We start from the raw sequence: 22,915 nt of genomic DNA, 5'->3' as shown, positions 1-22,915 counted from the left end.
TAAGAAAAGCAATTTGCTCTTGTAGTACCCAAGGATCCTATATACATGTACTTAATTAAGATGTAACATTTTACTGGGAAGGCAGGAAATAAAATGCTTGCCTTCCATCAGCTTGTGATGGTAGCCTCCACTGCTCACTTGTTATATTTTCAAACAAGCAGCTTTTTGCTTTCTCCCATGTTGCTCCAGATGCTTTAGAAGCGCTTCACGCAAACAGCAGTGAAGCTACTTCATTATCAACCTTTGAATTCATCCTCAAAAATCTCCTTTGTTGTGATTCCTACATAAAACTTGACAACAGTTAGTCTGCTGGTATACAGAGACCACTACCTACCATGCTGACCAATTTTGTCTCACTGCGTACTTGTAGTCCTCTATCTGTATCCATTTGTTGTCTTTTGTCCTATAATTGATTGAAAGTCCCTTGGGCAGGGACTGTCTTTTTGCTCTGTGTTTGTACATCACCTAACGCAATGGGATCCTGTCTGTCACTAGGGCTCCTAAGTGCTATGGTAATACAAATAATTAGAAAGTTCAGCAGGAGTGGGAGAGGAGAACTACTGCTGTCTGGTTCTGGTTTTTGTTCAAAATAAGGATTGATTTAAAGAAATCCCATTAAGGGCCAGATCCAAAGCCTATTGACTTCAGTGCACTTTGGCTCGGGCCTTAAAAGTCCAGTGCATGTAAATATTGGCCTCATTTTCTTCTTCTCTCTGTGATCTTGAAAATATCAGGGCATACTCTCCTGACCACTTAGATCATGAGACAGGGTCTTCCAGTCTACAGCAAAGGTGACACATTTACATATTGTAATGATTATGAAAATATGAATAACTTAACAATAGTCTGTATTTTTTTTAATCTTAAGGGTTTTATTGTAACTAAAACAATAGAGGAAATTAACTGATACTCAACTGATTTTTGAGTCTAAACATGTTCTTTGCTTTGGCTACAAATAAGAATGCACCAAGAACTGTAAATCAGACTGTTTTAGCATTAAATTGAACATTACAGAAGATAAATGAGATAAACATGGTAAAATAAACTACATGGAAATGTTATGCATGAATGTGATAAGCATCTTTTGAATATGTGAAAATAAATCTTTAAACTGTTTCTACCTTGAAAATTACTGTGATGAAATGGCCTCCTCTTATTGAACAGATCTGCTCCCTCTATGTGTTTAAGTTCTTACTACTCTTAAGTAGGTAGACCTGTTCTTACGTAGTTAGACCGAGATCTGTTAGACCTGCAGAACCAACACATCTAGGAAAGAGGCAGATGAATTCTATTCCTGCTCATAAGTAATTAGCAGAATTAATGTTTATTCTAACTGCAGGGCCATATTTTATTTTTGAGTAGGTCTGTTAAATCTCATTAAAGATAGGGAAGGGTTGCACAGTGTACCTGCATTGTTTTTGCCTTACAGAGCCTTGGTTGCTAGTGGTGATGTGCAAGAGGAATTAAGGTTGAATGAGTCTGCAGAAATGGCAGCTAGAATAACTATCTTTTTACTTGTGAACTGAGCAAAGAAGGCACTGAGACAATGAACACTGGAACCCTCTATGCCATTTTGAGAGATTAGTTTTTCAGCTTAGAACTGCACTTTAGCTGCTTGACAGTTCAGTTTGTGATTTTAAAAACAGTGCACAAAGTTTGCAAAATTTGAAGGCATTAACTCTATGAAAGCTTAGTTTACATGTTGTTATGAGCATAAAATAGAATTTTAAGTATCTCTATCCAAATCAAACATTTATATAGATGTATTATCAAGGTTCCTTCCCCACTCTGAACTCTAGGGTACAGATGTGGGGACCCACATGAAAGACCCCATAAGCTTATTCTTACTAGCTTAGGTTAAAAACTTCCGAAAGGTACAAACTTTGCCTTGTCCTTGAACAATATGCTGCCACCACCAAGCGTTTTAAACAAAGAACAGGGAAAGACACCACTTGGAGACATCTCTCCTCCGCCCCCCCCCCCCCAAAATATCCTCCCAAGCCCTACACACCCACTTTCCTGGGTAGGTTTGAGAATAATATCCTAACCAATTGGTTACAAAATTATCAAAGACCCAAACCCCTGGATCTTGGAACAATGGAAAAATCAGTCAGGTTCTTAAAAGAAGGATTTTATTTAAAAAAAAAAAGAAGAAGTAAAAATCATCTCTGTAAAATCAGGATGGGAAATACTTTACAGGGTATTCAGATTCAAAACATAGAGGATCCCCCTCTGGGCAAAACCTTAAAGTTACAGAAAACAGGAATACACCTCCCTCTTAACACAGGAAAAATTCACATAAAACAAAAGATAAACTAATCCGCTTTGCCTGGCTTACCTATACTGGTTGCAATATTGGAGACTTGGATTAGGATGGGTTGGAGAAGTTGGATTTCTGTCTGGCCTCTCTCAGTCCCAAGAGACAACAACCCCGTAAACAAAGAGCACAAAACAAAAGCCTTCCTTCCCCCAAGATTTGAAAATATCTTGCCCTCTTATTGGTCCTTTGGGTCAGGTGCCAGCCAGATTAACTGAGCTTCTTAACCCTTCACAGGTAACAGGATGTTGCCTCTGGCCAGGAGGGATTTTATAGCACTGTACACAGAAAGGTGCTTACCCTTCCCTTTATATTTATGACATGTGTATTCATATTTTTTTTTATTTTTTAGCCTCTCAGCAAATATCCTCCTCTGATAAATGACATCTCCTTTTGGCTGCCCTCGGAGAAATACTCTGAAAATGACTTCTATGATTTAGTCCGAACCATCGGAGGAGACTTGGTGGAAAAGGTTGTCCTCATTGACAAATTCATGCATCCCAAGTAAGTAAAGCTCTTGAAATATTTCTTCCCCGTTGTCAGATGATGATATGTGTTATCTAGAAAAATGTATAAAAACATGCTTGGTTATTACAGTGGCTGTACATTTACATTTTCATAGCTCCAAAATGTTTTCTACAGCACTGTTTTCAAAATGGGTTTTATTTTATAAAAACTTTATTTTCCTTTTAAAGTTTTGCATGAATGTTGAATGTATGCTAGGGAAGCATAGTGCCGGCTGAAAACCAACTTCCCAAATAGATTTGCCAGTGTACCTCACCCACAACATCCCCATTCTAGTCCTAGACCCTAGCCATGACTGTTATTGGTTTTATTCCCTCCTCCCTTTCCTATGGTCTGATCCAAACATGTATGACGTGCATGACAAGAATAATATTGGGTCATATAAGAATATTATTTATATTTAGTGTGTGGAAGGGGGGAGATTAGATTTTGCTCTGTTTTCTATTAGCCAGCCATGTAACTGGAACTATTCACACTTCCAGGCACCAGAATTCCTTCCTGTTAGAATAGGAGCACAGAAATGATCAGACAGGAAAAAAAGAGTGGTCCATCTAATATAGTCGGTTATCTCTAACAGTGACAAATACCAGATGTTGCAGATAAAACTATTTTTGAAATCATCTTTAACACAGTTTAAACTACCTTATGCCCTTTCAAAGAGGGTAAGAGATAAAATTTTATTGGCTGAAACCATTTTAAAAATTGGGTTTTAAAAATAATTTATTTTCAGTCTTTTTTTGTTCTTATAGGTTTATGGGGCTGTGAATCTAATTGTCCAATATTATCTCAGGGGTGAAGGGAAATTTCTGACCTAAACCTAGCTGATAATCAGTTTATGCCCTGCATCCTGCAGGCTTTTCCTACCACAGTCAGACTTTTGACACCATCGTTCTCTTGAATTTGTTGTTCACTGTATGCTGGATTTATCAATTTTTTTCTGGCCTGGTAGCTATCATGGTTCAACAGGTGAATAAGTTTTGGTTGGTTGTTGGCATTTTCCTTAAAGTGGGCTTGGCGTTGTATGAAACAGAATTTCATTTATGCAAAGAAATGGATGTGCCACTGGAATTTATGGAGTCATCTAAAATCTTTTTGCATTTCTAGTCCCTAAGCATTCCTAATATTTAAGTGATGTCTCTTCCTGTGAACAGCATTTTCAATTAATACCTCTAGACTGAAAAGTCAAATGTCCAGGAGAACAATATAGGCTATGATCAGATAATGAGTGCACCTCAGCATAAAGAGAAATAAGATTATTAGCTATGGAGAATGTGAAGAAAAAGTTTGTTGCAGCTATGCACAGCTTTTTCTTTTTATTGCTACTGGGGCAGTACTGTATTGTCAGTTAGCACAAGACAATGCATAGACCTGAAAACTAAGCACACTGATGTTGCTGAAAATACATTTTAATTGCCAGTCTTCATATCAGTTTTGATACAATAAAAGATGCATCAGAAAGTTATGTAAAAATGGGAAAGACCCATCTAGAACTAATCTAATTTCCTATATGCTAATTCTATGTTTTTACTCTAGATAAAATATCTGTTCCATTGACAGTTTTTGTGTTGGTTGCTATCTTCTCAGGCTACTGTGTTTAAAAATGTGGTATTACCTTTGTTGCTAACCATTCTTTTTGGGCAAAATTCTGAACTCCCATAATGCAGCAGGGGGTGAGCTTAGGTCTCTACAGAGGCTGGGGGATGGAAGAGTCCTCTGTCTCCGGAATGGCAGCCATGTTGCTCTATGGCTAGTAGGTTTCAGAGTAGCAGCTGTGTTAGTCTGTATTCAAAAAAAGAAAAGGAGTGTTTGTGGCACCTTAGAGACTAACAAATTTATTTGAGCATAAGCTTTCGTGAGCTACAGCTCACTTCATCGGATGCATTCAGTGGAAAATACAGTGGGGAGATTTATATATACACACACAGAGAACATGAAACAATGGGTTTTATCATACACACTGTAAGGAGAGTGATCACTTAAGATGAGCTATTACCAGCAGGAAGGGGGGGCAAGGAGGAAAACCTTTTTTTTCTGCTTTTTTCTCTGCTGCAGTCCCAGGGTTTGAGACTCACTGGGCCTTACAAGGACGACGCTCAGGAAACTGCAGAGTGTGAGAGAAACTCCTGCGGGGAGGACCTGGGCACCACGGGAGTTTGGGGCTTGCAAAGAGTAAAAGAATGGAGACCCAGCTCTGGGAAGGAAGCCTGGGGACTCCCTACCTAAAGAGAGAGCATGAGTGAACTGGGGTTGGTGCCTAGAATGCCGACATGTGTGACAACTAAATACATTGGGTCTCAGAAGGGGAGTGGTTTTAATTACCTTTTGACTGTGATCTGGAGTTTTTGTGGAATCCAAGTAGGAAAATCAAGGCAAGGCACGGCAGAATGACCTGGTCACATCCCTGTTATATGGAGACTAGGTGGGTGAGGTAATATCTTTTATTGGACCAACTTCTGTTGGTGAGAGACAAGCTTTTGAGCTTACACAGAGCTCGTCAGGTCCTGTTACATGGAGGCAGGGGAAAGAAATATATAAAATTGGAAACTAGAAATGAACTGTTTTCTCAGTGGTATTTAACAAAGTAAATTTTTAATCAGAACAATTAAAAATACCCTGAAAAGGCAGTATGGGAGAGAATAAGCAGGAAAATTTATTTTCACATGCCGTGTTAAAAAGACAGCAAGGGAGTAGTGAAGGAAGGTTCTTCCTGTCTTTGAATGAATTTCTTGTATACTTTCTGGAGACAGTTGTACATTTGTAAATGTGTAAATACTAAAATAGAAAAACTATTATCTATTGTAGTTTAGCAGGTATACTCTGCCACGGTTTCAAAATGTCCTGGATATAGAATAATCAGATGACCAGTATGTTGTCTGATCCTTTCTCTACCCCCTCTTTGCCCACCATATTAATTGATAAAGGGAAGATTTGTAGTGGGGTAGGGAGAAGTCAGCAGATCCCATCTTCGACCACTGTCTATCAAATTGCTCCCATATCTCCTGATTAGATTGTATAAAAGCCAATGTATGTTACATCCCCTTATTTTCTCTTTTCGTGGCATATACTCTGCTTCCTCCTCCCCCCCCCCACCAAAAAAAATGCAGATCAAGCAATGCATACACAAATACTTTTAGAACTTAGGTCTTTATCAGTGATATTTTTCTATCATGTTTTCATTTTGCTTCTGCAAGAGGTGAATTACAGTGGAATAACACTGAAACCCTGTTTGCTGCTAGTATTACACAAATTAAAACACAATTAGTTCAGTCCCTGAACTCCTTGTTCTTCATCCTGAGTACATTACAGTTTGCTGAAGGATTCTCTGAGATTACCTTTAACTGCTGACCTGGCGGAGTCCCAGTTGTAGTTTCTCTGCAAAGATCACCAGAAGAGCAGAGACTGCTTGACAAGAGCTATCAGAGGATAGAGGCCTCCTTTTGATGAACTGTGTGCTTTAGTGCTCTGGAGCTTTTCATTTCTTTGATCAAATAAACGGAAGACTAATATTTCTGCATTAAATTAATAAGTTATATCAGGGTCTTTTGAAGACTATTGGCTGGCTTCTGGCCCTTTTCATCAACCCCAGTAATCGAGCAAGCCTCCGAGCAAGATTACACAGTGGTTTGTAAAAGCCGGCGAAGGCCCCATTTCTCCTCTCCCCTTCCTCCCACACAAAATAGCACAACTTAATCTCTTCAATGAATGAGAAGATCTCCATGTTTCACTTTTGTCTCTTAGCCCTCAAAATGACAAAAAATAAAATTAAGTGCTCATAATGAAGATGGTTCCTGGAGCACTCATCCATTGGTATTCCACTCTTGGCATGCATACAACACAGATAAGTGTCTTTTGGCTAGCAGGTTGTGTTTGTGTCCTGGGCATCCTTACGCACCTGTGACTGAGGATGTAAAGGGCGGAGCAGGCCCAACTGCCACTCAGTTCCTTCTCACCACCCATGACTGCAAGACCGAACTCCTCAGTGTCCACATCTTCATGCATATGTTTTCATTAGCTGTGAATAATTATGTGTGTATTAGCATTAGTTAGGTAGTTTCTCATTGGCAGATAAATTGACAGCCTTTTGGAAGTTGTACTTTTTGTATTTTTTTCCTCTCTAATAAGAGAGGTTGAATCTCCAGGCTTTAAGTATTGATCCTCTTGTGAGGCAGCAATTCCAGTAAAGGATACAAGCATACAGGTGATTTTTCTGGGTAGAGGAAGTACATAGCCCTTCCAAATGTTCTGTGGGCGACTTAGTCCTTTTCTTAAAAGGACCTTACAAGCTAGGGAGGTGCTCTTGAAAATGTTTTTCCTAGGCCACTCTGTGCAGCCAGCCTCTGATCCAGGCATGGCAGACCAACCTCAGAGTAAAAGCACCCCAGTGAGTTCCATATCCATTAACTCATGGGTTCCATCTACAAAGATCATGATAGCTCAGGATTCTGATAGGCTGGTTAAAGCCATGTGCTCAGCCACAAAGGAGCATCACTCCCCCCAGAAAAGTATAGGCAGCTCCCATTCTAAGGAGACTCCATGGCCCAATCTGGGTACCATAGGAACTTTGAAGTACTGGGGCTCCTGCATTGCCTTGAGAATTGAAATCAGATGCCTCTGGTACTGAGGCTCCTTTTGAAAATCCCAGTTTTAAACAGCAATAACGCTCCGTAGGTCAAAATCTGTAACTGTCATAATTAAAGATCTGTCATAAAAAAGAAATTGTGTCCTGTGAATGCTGTGTGTCTGTATCCTCATCTGCACAAGATTATTTTATGCTATATTTTATTGCATAGCAATAAAAGCCAGATCAGCATCTGCTCCTGGTGCATGGACCTCATCTCTTGTATCATCCAGTCAGTAGTCAATGGACTGGATATAAAAGGAACCAAGAAATACTCTTTTCAACTTTGTTTAGAAACAAGTCAAATAAGCCTTTGTGTATTATGGTCAAGCAATGGTTCTCTAGGTTACAGTTTTCCATCTGGCTTACTCCCCTCTCAGGCTGAGGGTTTTTTTCTTTCTCTTTTCACCTTTGCTTTCCTTCCTTAAATTCTCATCTTTTTCTTGCCTGCTGCTCCAATTGGTTTTCTGTGGCAACAGAGCCATTGCTTTTGAAAGGTCAGGAATACAGTCAATTTCACTTAGTGTACACATGGAGAACACAACACCACAGTTGGAGGAAAAGCTACACAAGAATGGAAGCTGAAAGGGAATAGTGCAATATCATGAGGCTTGTTGAAAACCAACCCATTCTGAACTTTGATCTGCCCTGCAGTCAGTTTTATAGAAATGTATTTTATGGCACTCTAGTTAACTTTGTGTTGGTTCTAGGGATGAGCAAACTCAGGGCTGGTTTCCATTATGGGGAGATTGACACCGCTGCAATCGATTTAATAGGTCTAGTGAAGACCTGCTAAATTGATGGCAGAGCACTCTCTGGTCAACCCCGGTACTCCAGCTTTCTGAGAAGAAAAGTCGACTAGAGAGCATCTCCCGTCGACTCAGAACTGTGAAGACACCAGAGCAAGTCGATCTAAATTACGTTGACTCCAGCTACGTTATTCATGTAGCTGGAGTAGCGTAATTTTAGGTCAATTTACCCCCATAGTGAAGACAAGCCCTTGGTTTGCTTATTTTTTGTACATATGGGAATATCGTGGGTTTGAAATTTCAAGTCCGACTCCATCATTATAGGGTATGCATTCTGCTTGCTGTAGAAAAGATTGCAGATTGGGAGGACAGAGCAGAATGGTGGCAGAGAATAAAATCCATGGGGGGAGAAACAAAGTGAAAGTGGTTCACAGAGGAGACGAGATGGAAATCTTTAGACTGTGAGGGTGAGAAGAGAAATCTAATTAAGTAACAAATAACTACAACTAGGCAATATATATGTTGTATACAGGTCACCCACTTTGTGCTAGCTTAGAATGTTGGGTTCAATCTCAAATTTATAGAACAAATATTTCTTTAAAAAAAAAAGTTGAATTGTCCTTGTGCAGGAGGGGAAGCATGGATTTAAATTATAGGGAAAATTATGCATGAACTTCAAATAGATTTGAGAATCCCAAAATATGTGAAGTTAGTAAAACCTCCAACTAGCGAGGTTCATCCATTTACTTCTATCAGTCCAGCTTTAAAACTCAACCATAAAACATTCTCCCTGGGTTGAAACTAGATTTACTTCAAAGCCATCCCCAGCAATTGGGCTAGCATTTAAAAGACCAGAAAAGCTGAAATATGCAATATCAATTATCCACCACTTTAAAACTGTCTAAAAGCATATTTACATGATAGATTGTAATAGCTATTGTAATAATCTACTGAACTAATATTCATTTTCACAATTGGTACATATAACTACAGTTAATATTTAGATGATAGACTGTAGTGGCCCAGAAGGACAGACTGAGGTCCACTGGGGACATTATCCAATAAAAAAGGAAGCCTATGATAATGTAAAAAGAAAAGGAGTACTTGTGGCACCTTAGAGACTAACAAATTTATTAGAGCATAAGCTTAAGTGAGCTGTAGCTCACGAAAGCTTATGCTCTAATAAATTTGTTAGTCTCTAAGGTGCCACAAGTACTCCTTTTCTTTTTGCGAATACAGACTAACACGGCTGCTACTCTGAAACCTATGATAATGTAGGTATTGTATGAATTTAAAAATATAGAAATAGAAATTGTCATACCAGGGTATACCAAGACACCATCTGGTCCAGTATCCTGTCTATAGAATTGTCCAGTACCAGTTGCTTCAGAGGTGCACATAAAATCACCATCCTGGCCCAAATTCTGCAGGTCTATAATTCATGGTACAATTTCATTCTGACTCCATACTGGTGTCACCTTGTGTTCTGAAGCTTGAGAATTGACAGACCTTATAATTTTAGTGCAACTGTAGATACTATTATTTTTAAAATCTTACTAAGCTTATTTGCCTGGAAGATTTTCAGTGGCATCGAGTTTTTGATACACTATGCAAAGTATTTTAATTAGTTTTTAAAAGTTGTCTTTTAGTTTCATCTTGGTCTAATATTATTGGGAAACAGGGATCCAACTGGACTTCTTTATTACCTATTTTATGTCAAAAACCTCTTTCGCATCTCCTCTTCCTTTCCCAAATGAAATAAACCTAGTCCTATTAATTGTATATCTCCTCACGTCAAATCATCCTCTCCTGCCTCTACAAAGCTGTGCACTTTTGTATTCACCATCTGTTGATCTCAAACATTTTACCAACTTGGATAAGCATCGTTATCATTAATATAAAAATGGAATAACTGAAGCCCAGGCACATTTAGATACATTTTTCTAAGTGTCCACTAATTTTCAGTGTCTCCGTTTTTGGATGCTCAACTTAAGGATCTGAGTCCTGGTTTTCAGAAGTTTTGGGTCTGTACAGCTCCCATTGATTTCCTCTGCAGTTGTAGATGCTTAGAACCTCTGAAAATAATGTCTCAAGGTGTCTCAAATTGGGCACCCAAAAATGGGTGTATGAAAATCAATAGACACTTAGGAAAATGTTGGCCTAAATGACTTCCCTAAGGTGACACAGCAAGTCAGTGACAGGATCTGGAATAGAGTAGATGTCTTCTAACTGCCAGCCGTCTAGATCTACCGCTATGCCCACACACATGCCTCTAATCCTTATTCTCAGCATAATCCACCTAAGGATTTAAATAACTTAAATGTCTTCCATATTATTCTATCTCCCATTATTAATACTGTCTAACATCTTAGACACTTTTTATTTGACAGCCACTGTGCATTGAACGACTGTCATTGTTGCCTTTATCTGTTTCCTAAGGGATCAAAGCTAATTCAGAACCCACGAGTGTGTAAGAGCAGTTGAAATTCTTTCATAGAATCATAGAATATCAGGGTTGGAAGGGACCTCAGGAGCTCATCTAGTCCAACCCCCTGCTCAAAGCAGGACCAATCCCCAATTTTTGCCCCAGATCTCTAAATGGCCCCCTCAAGGATTGAACTCACAACCCTGGGTTTACCAGGCCAATGCTCAAACCACCGAGCTATCCCTCCCCCCTTTCTTCTAATGTGCTCCCTGGGGATACCCAGGGTTGTGAGACACCTCACTACCACTTGTCCTTAGCATGAAGGAGCCTTTTCTGTGCCCACCAGGGGTGAGCTTCCTGACAAGCCCAGCCACAGGCAACACAAGTACTCTCCTCTCAGCCCATGCAGGCTCTGCTATCCCTCATGCAAGTTACTGAAAGATAAACATCAAACCCCAAATCTTCCGAGTGCCCCGCTGGAGTGTCTAGCCCCTGTTCCACTGGACATTCACATTATTACCAGCACTGCTGTTCCCAAAGAAACAGTATATCCCAGCTTGCCAGTTACACTGTAGACCCTAGTTCCGCTTAACATGCAGCACTTACATATGTTTATAGTGAAAATAAGAATGCATTTATTTATCAAAGAATAGAGATTCAAGTGATAGCAAGTAGGACTAATGGAAACAGAGGGTTACTTATAAAATCATTACACATTCTAGAGCTTAAATTTAACAAACAAATGCCCTCTTTTCTAAGAAGGTGCTGCCTACCCAAAGTTCTTCTCCCAGCATTTTTCAACCAGGATGCTGAAATCCTCCTTTCATGAGACCAAACCTGCTGGCAACTTGTCTCCCCCAGATGAAGGATGCCAGGGTGTCTTTCTGCACCCACAGATATATTAGACCTTTACCTGAAAACAGGGGTCACTCCCCTGATGTTCACCTCTTGCTGTTTATTTCTTCTCTTGAAGTTCCCACAGTCTCTTCATTGGCATTTGACTGAGTACACAAATAGACTTCTGTTGTAAGACACAAAATGTTAACCAGATAGATAAGAGTCTCCCACCTCTGGCCTTGTGGAAATGGTCTTAAGGCATATTACCTACAAGCCCTAAGGACATAATTTCGTATATATCTCCTTAAGTATTATCTGCACATACATTTTTGCAAAGATTATGATGACCAGCGTGACATAGGGTTTCAGTAAAAATCCTCATGACATTTTTTAATGAGGTACAATGTAAATACCAGACCCAGGGGATCCCTTGTAACCTTTATACCCTCTGCCAGTTGACACCAAGAGGTTCTTGGGTCACAGCATTACCTTGCACTTGGCAATGCTGAACTGAATCTGACCATTATTATGTTTTGTGAGGTCCTGGGGTACTTGAGTCTTCCCTAGTTTTGAAAACCCTAACTAATTTTGAACCATCTCGCTATTCATCCTTACTGCTGAGCGCTACCTCTGATTAGATCTGGGACTAGAAGTACAGACTTGTGGGGAACTTTGAACAAGTCACTTAATGTCTCCTTTTTTCCCCTATCTGCAAAATGAGTATGATAATACCTTAATTAATGTTTGTAAAGTGCTTTAAGATACTCACTTGTAAAGGTGTTAAGCCAATGCAAAGAATTAGGATGATAAGTTAGTCTTTATATAGCCTCTATTTGGTATTTGCTTAGAAAAAAGTAATTTTTCATCACATCAGTACATTAAAAGGTATAAAATGGACATCTGTTTCTTCTCTCTACATTTACTTCCATCTTATGCCGGTAGTATATTTTTAAACTGCTTTTTTTATTTTACTTCATTTATTTATTTTTTTGGTGAGCTGTATTCTTTCTATTCAGGTTTTTTGTTTAAAAGTAAAAATATACAATTTTCGTTTACCCTCAAAATTACTTAAAATATAAAAGATGTTTTGCCATGCTTGTACATGTTATACCTAATATAAATAATAGAAAGTTACAAACATGGATCAATTACAAATGGCTAACACAGACAGTAATGTTAACATTAACAATTGTATTAGAGATACCTACATTTTAGATTTCACAGTAGCAGCCGTGTTAGTCTGTATCCGCAAAAAGAAAAGGAGGACTTGTGGCACCTTAGAGACTAACAAATTTATTTGAGCACAAGCTTTCGTGAGCTTCAGCTCACTTCATCAGATGCATACATTTTAGAGAAGTTTTGATCTTTAGAGAAGTCTTGATCCAAATGCAATCTTTGCAGCTCAGGCCCATCTCTGTAACATATAGCTCCTAAAGCAGAGGTGGGCAAACTACGGCCTGCAGGCCACCATCCTGCCCGGCCCTTGAGCTCCCGGTTGGGGAGGCTAGCCTCCAGCCCCTCTCCCGCAGCCTCAGCTCGCCATGCCACCAGCGCTCTGGGCAGCAGGGCTGCGAGAACCGCCAGGTGTAGTATATTAAATTGCTCCCCATAGGAAAGTGCTACTCACAGAGCACCAGGACTGGCAGCCATAAGTAGTAGACTGTAGGTAGCACATTCCTATGGGGGACAATTTAATACACTACACCCCGGGTAGGGAAGGCTGTGCCTCCCCAAACAGCCTATCTACCTCCTCCCACTTCCCATCCCCGACTGCCCCCCCAGAACTCCCGACGCATCCAACCCCGCCCCCCAGCCCTGCGTCCCCTGACTGCCCCTTCCCAGGACACCCTGCCGCTAACCTCTCCCCCAGGACCCCACCCTCTATCCAACCCCCCCCCCCCCGCTCCCTCTCCCCTGACTGCCATGACCCCTATCCACACACCCACCTCCTGACAGGCCCCTTGGGACTCCCATGCCTGTCCAACCGCCCTTGTGCCTTGTCCCTGACTGCCCCCAGGACCCCCTGCTCCTTATCCAATCTCCCCACCCCCGCCCCCATACCATGCCACTCAGAGCTCCAGGACTGGCAGCCGTAAGTAGTACACCATAAGCAGCACATTCCTACTAGGAGCAATTTAATACACTACACCTGCCCTCCAGACAGTTTTGGAAGCCTGATGTGGCCCTCGGGCCAAAAAGTTTGCCCACCCCAGTCCTAAAGGGTGGTCAGTGTCCTGAATCCCATTAGCCAGCTAGAGATGAGGGTCATCAGAACCTCACAGGACTTGGTTATAGTTTTCTTAGACCTGTAACTTTAAACAAGTTGATTGTTAGTACAGAATATCCACCAACTACAAAACAAACAAGTTGAAAACATTGTGATCTCTTCCAAGAATGCTGACATTTGTTTGTTCTGAAATTACGAAAGCATGTTTCCTTGGTTTAAATGTTAACATTTGCCAGCATAGAGATCATTAACCTTTCAGCTGTTTATTGCAGTGAATCAACTTTTTAAAAATCCGTCCTAACCAGAGAGAGGTTTTTTTTCTTACAAAAATTAATTCTGGAGCCATCAAAGATGAAGGGCAGAATTAATTATTTAGTGCTAAATTCATCCTCTTCTGTGAAGTTACAGTAAGGGTGGAGAGGGGCATAGCGACTTTCTCCCCTTCCCTCCATATAAATAGCATTATAGGGTCTATTCCTAGCCTTATGGCAGTCTAAGAAGTGCCTGGCTACCATGCCAGCTGGCACTTCACAGCTCCAAGGGGGCACGGTCTGCAGGTAAGACCCAAGCCCAGAGCTCCAGCTGGCGATTACATATACTGCAGGTCGTAATTCAGGGCAGCTGCACCTATATTTTCCTTTAGTGATGCAGCAAGGGCACACAGTCATAGGCTTCCAGCTCCCTAGCAATTGTCTTTCTTGGTTGGAGACTGGTCTCTCTCCCTTCTGGCCCGGTATCTCCATGCTAAACAGCTTCCTGCCTTCACTGTTTTATTCTTAGACAAAGACAGACTGCCTAAGCAGACCTGCTTGCCTTATCTTCAGAGACTAACAACAGCATCACTGCCCACAGTTAAGCTACTACACCATTCTTGTATGCAAGTACATTTGATTATTAAAGTAAAAGGACTACAGAGAAAATATATGTAAAATATTCTTTGCTCAGAACAAGAACACTCATGAGAAGTTCAGTCCATCATTTACACAATTCAGAGGTCTTTGAACTGGAGTTCTCAGGAGTGGGTAATTGGTATACAAGTGGTTTCTCTTCACAGGGCATAGCTTCAAAAGGATGAATTTGAAGTGGTCATTTATATTCTCCTAAGTATTCCTAGGAATTCACAATACATATGCACTGTCCCCAACGGTTCTGAAAAGTTCCTAATAAGAGATTGCATGAGTTCTGTCTTTCTGCTAAGGAAACTCTGTAGAATCACTCATGGACCCTCAAGGTATTAAGTTTCAGAGTAGCAGCTGTGTTAGTCTGTATTCACAAAAAGAAAAGGAGTACTTGTGGCACCTTAGAGACTAACCAATTTATTAGAGCATAAGCTTTCGTGAGCTACAGCTCACTTCATCGGATGCATTTGGTGGAAAAAACAGAGGAGAGATTGATATACACACACACAGAACATGAAACAATGGGTTTATCATACACACTGTAAGGAGAGTGATCACTTAAGATAAGCCATCACCAACAGCAGGGGGGGGAAAGGAGGAAAACCTTTCATGGTGACAAGCAGGTAGGCTAATTCCAGCAGTTAACAAGAATATCAGAGGAACAGTGGGGGTGGGGGGGGAGGGAGAAATACCATGGGGAAATAGTTTTACTTTGTGTAATGACTCATCCATTCCCAGTCTCTATTCAAGCCTAAGTTAATTGTATCCAGTTTGCAAATTAATTCCAATTCAGCAGTCTCTCGTTGGAGTCTGTTTTTGAAGCTTTTTTGTTGAAGGATAGCCACTCTTAGGTCTGTAATCGAGTGACCAGAGAGATTGAAGTGTTCTCCAACTGGTTTTTGAATGTTATAATACTTGACGTCTGATTTGTGTCCATTCATTCTTTTACGTAGAGACTGTCCAGTTTGGCCAATGTACATGGCAGAGGGGCATTGCTGGCACATGATGGCATATATCACATTGGTAGATGCGCAGGTGAACGAGCCTCTGATAGTGTGGCTGATGTGATTAGGCCCTATGATGGTGTCCCCTGAATAGATATGTGGACAGAGTTGGCAACGGGCTTTGTTGCAAGAATAGGTTCCTGGGTTAGTGGTTCTGTTGTGTGGTGTGTGGTTGCTGGTGAGTATTTGCTTCAGATTGGGGGGCTGTCTTTAAGGAAGGACTGGCCTGTCTCCCAAGATCTGTGAGAGTGATGGGTCGTCCTTCAGGATAGATTGTAGATCCTTGATGATGCGTTGGAGAGGTTTTAGTTGGGGGCTGAAGGTGATGGCTAGTGGCGTTCTGTTATTTTCTTTGTTGGGCCTGTCCTGTAGTAGGTGACTTCTGGGTACTCTTCTGGCTCTGCCAATCTGTTTCTTCACTTCAGCAGGTGGGTATTGTAGTTGTAGGAATGCATGATAGAGATCTTGTAGGCATTTGTCTCTGTCTGAGGGGTTGGAGCAAATGCGGTTATATCGTTACACAAAGTAAAACTATTTCCCCATGTTATTTCTCCCCCCACCCCACCCCACCCCCCACTGCTCCTCAGATATTCTTGTTAACTGCTGGAAATAGCCTACCTTGCTTGTTACCATGAAAGGTTTTCCTCCTTTCCCCCCCCTGCTGCTGGTGATGGCTTATCTTAAGTGATCACTCTCCTTACAGTGTGTATGATAAACCCATTGTTTCATGTTCTCTGTGTGTGTATATCAATCTCCCCTCTGTTTTTTCCACCAAATGCATCCGATGAAGTGAGCTGTAGCTCACGAAAGCTTATGCTCTAATAAATTTGTTAGTCTCTAAGGTGCCACAAGTACTCCTTTTCTTTTTAAGGTTTTAAGTGTAATTCAATCAGATTTAAGTTAACTCCATAAGGTTTGCCCAGGATATTGCCATATCTGTCACACTGTGATAAACAGTATGCAGGAGCAAAGGACTGCTGTGCTCCTTGTGAAAGGTTTGCTTGGTAATGTACTGTGGCTCTCTGACTGGAGTCATTGTGCCTTGCGTGAGTAGAATGATTCTTGTGACAGAGAGGTGGCTGAAACCAGTACTACCACCCCATTCCTGTCTCTCCGTTCAGCTCCCAGGAAGGGATAGAATTTTTCTCAATATATGCTTAAGAGGAACTTGAGACCTTGGGGTTTAAAGTAGGTGTTACTGATAAGTATCTGAGCCACTTCACAGAGCTAAAGTAATATAAGGCAAAACAAGTGCATTATGCATTAAACAGGAGACTTAATTTAAGGGCAGAATGGAAGCTGTATAGAGCAGCTGCTCCTGCTAACTTAAAAAAAAAAGTTAAGGACAAAGATCCAAAACTGGACAGAAAAACATTTTCTCCCTCCTCCCATTCTCTATGGCATGTAATGAGTTTCTGTCTTTATGGCTTTGGATATAACACTATCAAGGGGTGTTGTCTCACTGAATCTACTTACAAAGGCTTTTGCTAGTTTATTTTTTCACAAACATATTCATATGCATCTCAAACTCCCGTAACGCCTGCAGTTGTGTGCTGGAGGAGACAGCTCTTGGGGGGAGATTCTGTAGAGCACTAGATCTCAGCCTGTGGACCACAAGGGGAGCCACTCACCTGCAACCGTCTGGAGGCTGGAGCCTGCTTCTTTCTTTTGTGTCCTGTTGTAGCTCATTTGTTTAGCCATTTTTCACCAACCACTAGCATGCTAAAAGTATCCAGTGAATCACACTACTAATTCCTGTGAAGTGCTTTGGGAACCCTTGCAAAGGTTTCTAGGATGTGCCTGAGGATTGATTGTTAAGGACTGACTTCCAGATAACATAGTGAAAAAAGGTGAAGCTCTCCTGCTGTAGCTTCTTACAGAGATTCAGTGTGATTCTGGCTATCCCTTTTCTATATAGCAGAGCAATATTCTGCATTTGCCTGAATAAGTGAGTCTACATGTTCTTCCATGTGGCTCATGCACTTAAGGTTTCCTCTGTTCTCGTTATCCATGAAGGGTGATTACATTTCTAATGGAATATCACTGGTGATATATCACACTTCAGGTGTTTTGTTTGGTTTTTTTTACCCCTAACGGAATCCTGTGGTTTCCTCTTTATCTTTTTTCCTTTCTTCGGTACCATTCTTCCCACAAGTTAGCATGTCTTAGCCTCCAACCAAAGAAGAATGATGGGATTCCTACTGAAGCCTGTTAACAGTAATTTGTTTCTAATAGTGAAAAATGTCTTTTGCTGTGTACTCTCAGAAGAGCCTTGCATTGCATAACAGAACACAGCCTGATCCAAAATGGATCTGAATACAGTGGTATGAAGGAAACCGCAGACTTTGATGGCAAGCTATTAAGAATGGTTATTTGTCTACTGTCTGTCAGAATGTTGAGAGTGGGAGGAGAAATTTGTGTCTCTTTCCTGATTGGTTGATTATACATTGCCTTTCCCATCAGACAGTCTGCAAGGAAATTGGCGTCAGAGGTCTAGAGTAATTCTGCACTGTTTCTCCTGTTGGATTTTTAAAACTGGGGCTGGGTGCCAAAAATTGAATGATCAAAAAAAGTAAAATCTGCAGCTGATAACAGGGAGAGGCATTAGTCCTGAGTAACTTTTTTTTTCCTTTCAAAAATGTTGCATTTAAAACATGAGCCAATATTTTCAAGCATGACAAATGATTTGGGGGGCAGGGGAAACTTGACACGTTTAAAGGAGTCTGAATCTTAGAAGTGTGATGTTCCATTCCTGTGAAAATCAGGCCCTTTTCAGGTGTATCAACTTGAGTACTGAAAACTGAAGGCACCAAAGATCACTCATCACTTTTGCAAATCTTGGCCAAAATTTATAAGAAAAAAAAATCAGTGTTATGCGATGATTATTATGAGAACAATAATTTACATATGTTATTTTTACTATATAATTGAGATGTAGGCGTGTATCTCTATAGTCATGCCTTTCATCCAAAAGCACTTCAAAGTGCCTTGCAAATGCAACAAATATCTATACTACATACAAGGATAACTGCATCCATCACTGAAACTTGGACCCTTCTGGGACAGAATATGGTAGCTGCTTAACACATAGAAGAAGGAAATGTGGAATAATATAGAGATTACAGGGCTAATACCCTACCTAAAATCCTAATTTACCAAACTAGAATTTTCCCAGGTGCTTCTGCTTTTCCAGCAAGGAGTTAGTTGAGAATCTTAGTTTTATTCCAAGCTCTGCCCATGACTGGCTGGGTAGCCTTAGGTAAATATTAAGACTTTCTGTGCCTCAATTATCCTATTTGTCAAATGTAGATGATGATAGTGCTGTAAAGCACTTAGAAATCTTCAGATGAACACCCTGTAATAGTAATTTTATGTGAAGACTCATATGGGATTTAATATCTATTGATAGTATTTGTATTTATAGTATGATTTCAGTAGTTTGATGTAACAATATTGATTTTTTTCAGATCATTGTAATTTCCCCTCCCATTAATTATTTTTAAAAACAAAAGAAAAAATTGCCACAGGATGTTTCATTAATACAGGATCTGGGTATTGTCTTATATGAGACTGCATTTCCTGCAGCACAAGCCCTTAGTGTTAGCCCAGGGCATTGGTTCAGACCTAACTCAAAAGGTAGAGTACAGTACAAACTCTTAAACCATTAGCAGTATTTCCTAGAACATCCTGGTTTGTTCCTTTGATGTTTGCCATTCAGATACTGATTAGGCTTCACCTTGCTTGGCTGTGGGAACACAGTTCACTTGATAGGCTTCAAGTTATCAGCATTTTAAAGCTAACGAAAATATATATAAAACATCTTCTCTGTGATAGTGGAAACACTTAAGTTTAGATAAGAGGACTTTATAGGTGGCTCAGATAGCAGCTCCTATCTTTAAGGTTTCCCAACACTTCCCATTATAAGACCATGTTTTCAGTTGCTTAGAACTTTGCCAAACTTTAATTGTGCAAGCTGAGATTTTCTGTGCTGGATGTCTGCTACGGTCAGATTTTGTTTGTTTCAACTAAACTGGCACAGCCATTTCTCACAATGAGCTTAGGGAAGGATACATTTTGCCCATGTTAAAAAATAAATTTCTGGAAACCATTTCACTGAGAAACTCTAGCTCCTCCATGCTTTCGAGCAAGGACTTGAAATTTGACAGGAGGTTACTCTGGGGTTGGGGGTGTGCCTTTTGCCCATGCAGTCTCTGGCCTCTCTGAGTTCTACAAGAAGATTGTCACTTGTAATTGTTTTTTGTAATTTAGACCTTAGTTTACTGGGAACTGGATGAGACCATCAAACTAATTTCTCATAGGCTATTGGAAAACAATTTTAGTCACTACGACAGCGGGCTGCATTTGGACTGGTAACCTAGACAGCACTTGAAGGTTCTATATCCTATTACTAATCTCCTGAGCAATTCAGCCCCGCTCAGAAGCAGCAGTTTTGTAATGCAAATCTTGGGTTGTTGGTGGGGCTAGTTGGGCTTCTGGAAACCTCAGGTTAAAATTCTGTCACAAAGCTGAAGTATTGGTTTGGGATAATTTTCTTGTCTTACGCTATCAGTGTGGACTTTTATACAGCATTCATCACATTTGTAAGTTGTACTGTAGGTCATACATATCCATCCCACCCTAGATACTGATAATTCATGCCTCCCAGAGATGGTATATTCCTGGGGCTCATAAATAAATTCTCACAAACATAATTTGCGATTGAACTAGTCTAGATAGCATTACAAAAAGCATCAGGGGAGAATTCCCTTTGGCTCCTCAAAAGGTCTTCTGCCCCACCATGTTTGTTAAATTATACAAACTAAAGAGTGTGTTTTATTATCAATATTCTTGTGTTACATTCAACATATAAACATTTCTACCTTCATCTCACCTATGTTATCTTATCTCTAATACCCAATCCATTAGCATATAATAGTTTGAAGTACTTACAAATCTAAACTAGATATAGCTTACTAGTCTCTGATTTTGTTTGTTTTTGTTGGAATTTTAATTACAAGATATAATATCAGTTTAAACATATACAATGAAATCTGATGTACTTAACTAGTTAATTCTATTGAGAGGATGCTAATATATATAGCACAATGTAACCGTTTATTATTATTATTTATTTATTTTATTATTATACATAAAAAGAAGCACAAATAGGAAAGAAGTGTAACAAGAATAAGGTTGAATGCTCAGACTATACATGAAAACAAACAAAAGTGAGTACAGCCAAATCAGTAAAGTTGTTCCAGGTTTGAAGGGTATGTGCTAAAAGCCATCAGCCATGTCTCTGCTGATCAGAGGATCAAATGGATGAACTGATATTAAACAATTCGGAAGAAACATATGTTTGATGACCCATCTGTATTTGCATTGTTTACTTCCAGCAGAGTGCAGTAGCATTTTAAGAATATGCTGGAACCTGACAGTTTTATAGGCCCAGATTCAACAATACCTTGTTGAAGGACAATCATAAAGAGCAAAATTATCAGGTGAGCTAAGATGCTGTGCTATTTAGCCTGTGCCCGAAAGATTTTAATTAAAAAACAAAAGCATACATTACCTGTCTCTCTTGTTGAGCCACTATCCTAGCATATTCAGTTGTCTCAACAGTTTCCTCCAATTCCCAAAATATCCATGATTTTTCGTGACATTTGAAGTAGATCATCACCAATTGGGCTTCTTCCTATTAATAAAGAGTTTGGGAACTTCCACCCTGGATTAAGTGCAGTATTTAATATCTTTGTTGTTGTTAATTTCCTTTCTTTGGACAAAAGAATAAAGAAATATCAGTCTGATTTATTCTCCTGCTATAACCTTCTATAAGATGTTAGAGTGTCAGATTTCTTATTCTGCACCCATGCCACTTGTCCCCACACACACTCCCATGGGTCGGTATTAAAATAATCAGTGCCAGAAAGTGTTCTATATCCTGACAGAAGAACTTTGAACAAATGTGAGAAATGAGATTTCCTTCCAATCATTTCTTTCTTTAGACAAACAGGTTGTGACCTGATTCTCAACTGCCTTCCCCCAGTCTTACACTGATGTAATTCCTACGGATATGCATGGCGTAAAGCTGGATAACAGCGGTGGCTCAGGCCCTCAGTCTTTGCCATCTTTCCTGCTGATGGACATTTTCATCTAGTCATATTGCCATTCAGATCCTTTTTTTCCAGTTCCCCTCAAATCCACTATGACAATAGAACCATAGGAGCAACTCTCTTAAAGAAGTTAGATCTCCCTTCACTTTATCTGTGTTGTTGAGAAAGCTTTCAGGATGCTTTGTCCTTAGCAATTCCAGACAATTACTTTACACTCTCTCCATACGTCTCTGGGACACAGTTCCAAAATTAAGGACTGTGTAGTTGTGCAGTGTTCTGGAGAGTTTGTCCAAACTCTCAAACCTTTCCAGTACCTTTTTGGATATTGCATATAAAAATGTTCAGCTTTGTGTTTATGATGATGAGATATGAAATAAATTATAACTTTTCTTTGTGCTGTTGTGTGCTTGTATTATTGAGCTGTCCAAAGCATTTCATATGTGTGCAGGAAAAGTGTTACACAAAATAAAGTTGTGTTGTACTTACTGATACTGCCATGTCAGTTAAATTAAAGTGTTACAACAATGATTGTAGTTGTCTAAGAGCCCACCCTGCATTCAGTGGCATCCAAACCTCTTGTTGATTTCACTGGAATTTTTGTATAGGAAATGTATAGGATCGAGCACCAAGAACTTCATCCAAAGGCCATTGAAATCAGTAGGAGTTTTTCCATTGACTTCAATACATTTTGTATTATATCCTAAATATTTTCTTTCCTCCTAAAACCTAATCTGTCTACAATAATTCAGTCATTTCTCTTCTGGCATCCTGGCCTTCCTTGATACCACACTAAGAAATATGATAGTCATATGTAGCGCCCCCTCTCCATCTGGTTACCTCCTTTAATGCCAATCCGCTTACAGGTTTTGATGGACAGGTCTGGGTTCTTTTGGATCCCGTCACCCACTCAGCGGGGTGTATCTTCTTTCTTTTTTTCCTGTGAAATTATGTGGCAGGATTTCCCCTCCCCCCAAAGGGGTGCAGGGCTCAAGGTGTAGGTTACACAACTACACTAACATCCAAACTGTAGCCTCCAAGCCCATCCTCCTGTCACACACTCAGCAGGCAGCTTACCTGGCCTAGCAGCCAGAGCAGAGCTGACCATGTGGCGACTGGTCTCACCTAGGGAGCTGGAGGGCGAACCCAGCCTGGCTGGGAAGTTTCCCAGCAAACACTACAAATTGGGAATCATCAGTGGGGA

At 40.2% G+C, this 22,915-nt stretch overlaps 1 protein-coding gene and 1 long non-coding RNA gene across 3 annotated transcripts in view; one reads left to right on the top strand and one right to left on the bottom strand.

Moving 5' to 3' along the window:
• FARS2 (phenylalanyl-tRNA synthetase 2, mitochondrial) overlaps positions 1–22,915 on the top strand; it is a 388,905-nt gene that overhangs the window by 267,223 nt on the left and 98,767 nt on the right. For both annotated transcript variants that reach the window (XM_043508366.1, XM_043508367.1), the window contains one exon: positions 2,670–2,821. In XM_043508366.1, the coding sequence (XP_043364301.1) occupies positions 2,670–2,821 (152 nt within the window). The remainder of the gene's footprint in view (positions 1–2,669; positions 2,822–22,915) is intronic.
• Positions 2,792–21,350, bottom strand: LOC122458778. Its single transcript, XR_006279030.1, has 4 exons — positions 21,174–21,350; positions 11,548–11,655; positions 6,735–6,854; positions 2,792–2,877 (listed from the first exon to the last, which is right to left on the bottom strand). It is a non-coding gene; the product is annotated as an uncharacterized LOC122458778 (long non-coding RNA).

This window comes from Dermochelys coriacea, chromosome 2 (genome assembly GCF_009764565.3).
Source record: "Dermochelys coriacea isolate rDerCor1 chromosome 2, rDerCor1.pri.v4, whole genome shotgun sequence".
NCBI classification, from domain to species: domain Eukaryota; kingdom Metazoa; phylum Chordata; order Testudines; family Dermochelyidae; genus Dermochelys; species Dermochelys coriacea.
Note: the sequence above shows the minus strand (reverse complement) of the source record. Positions and strands in the feature narration are given on the sequence as shown.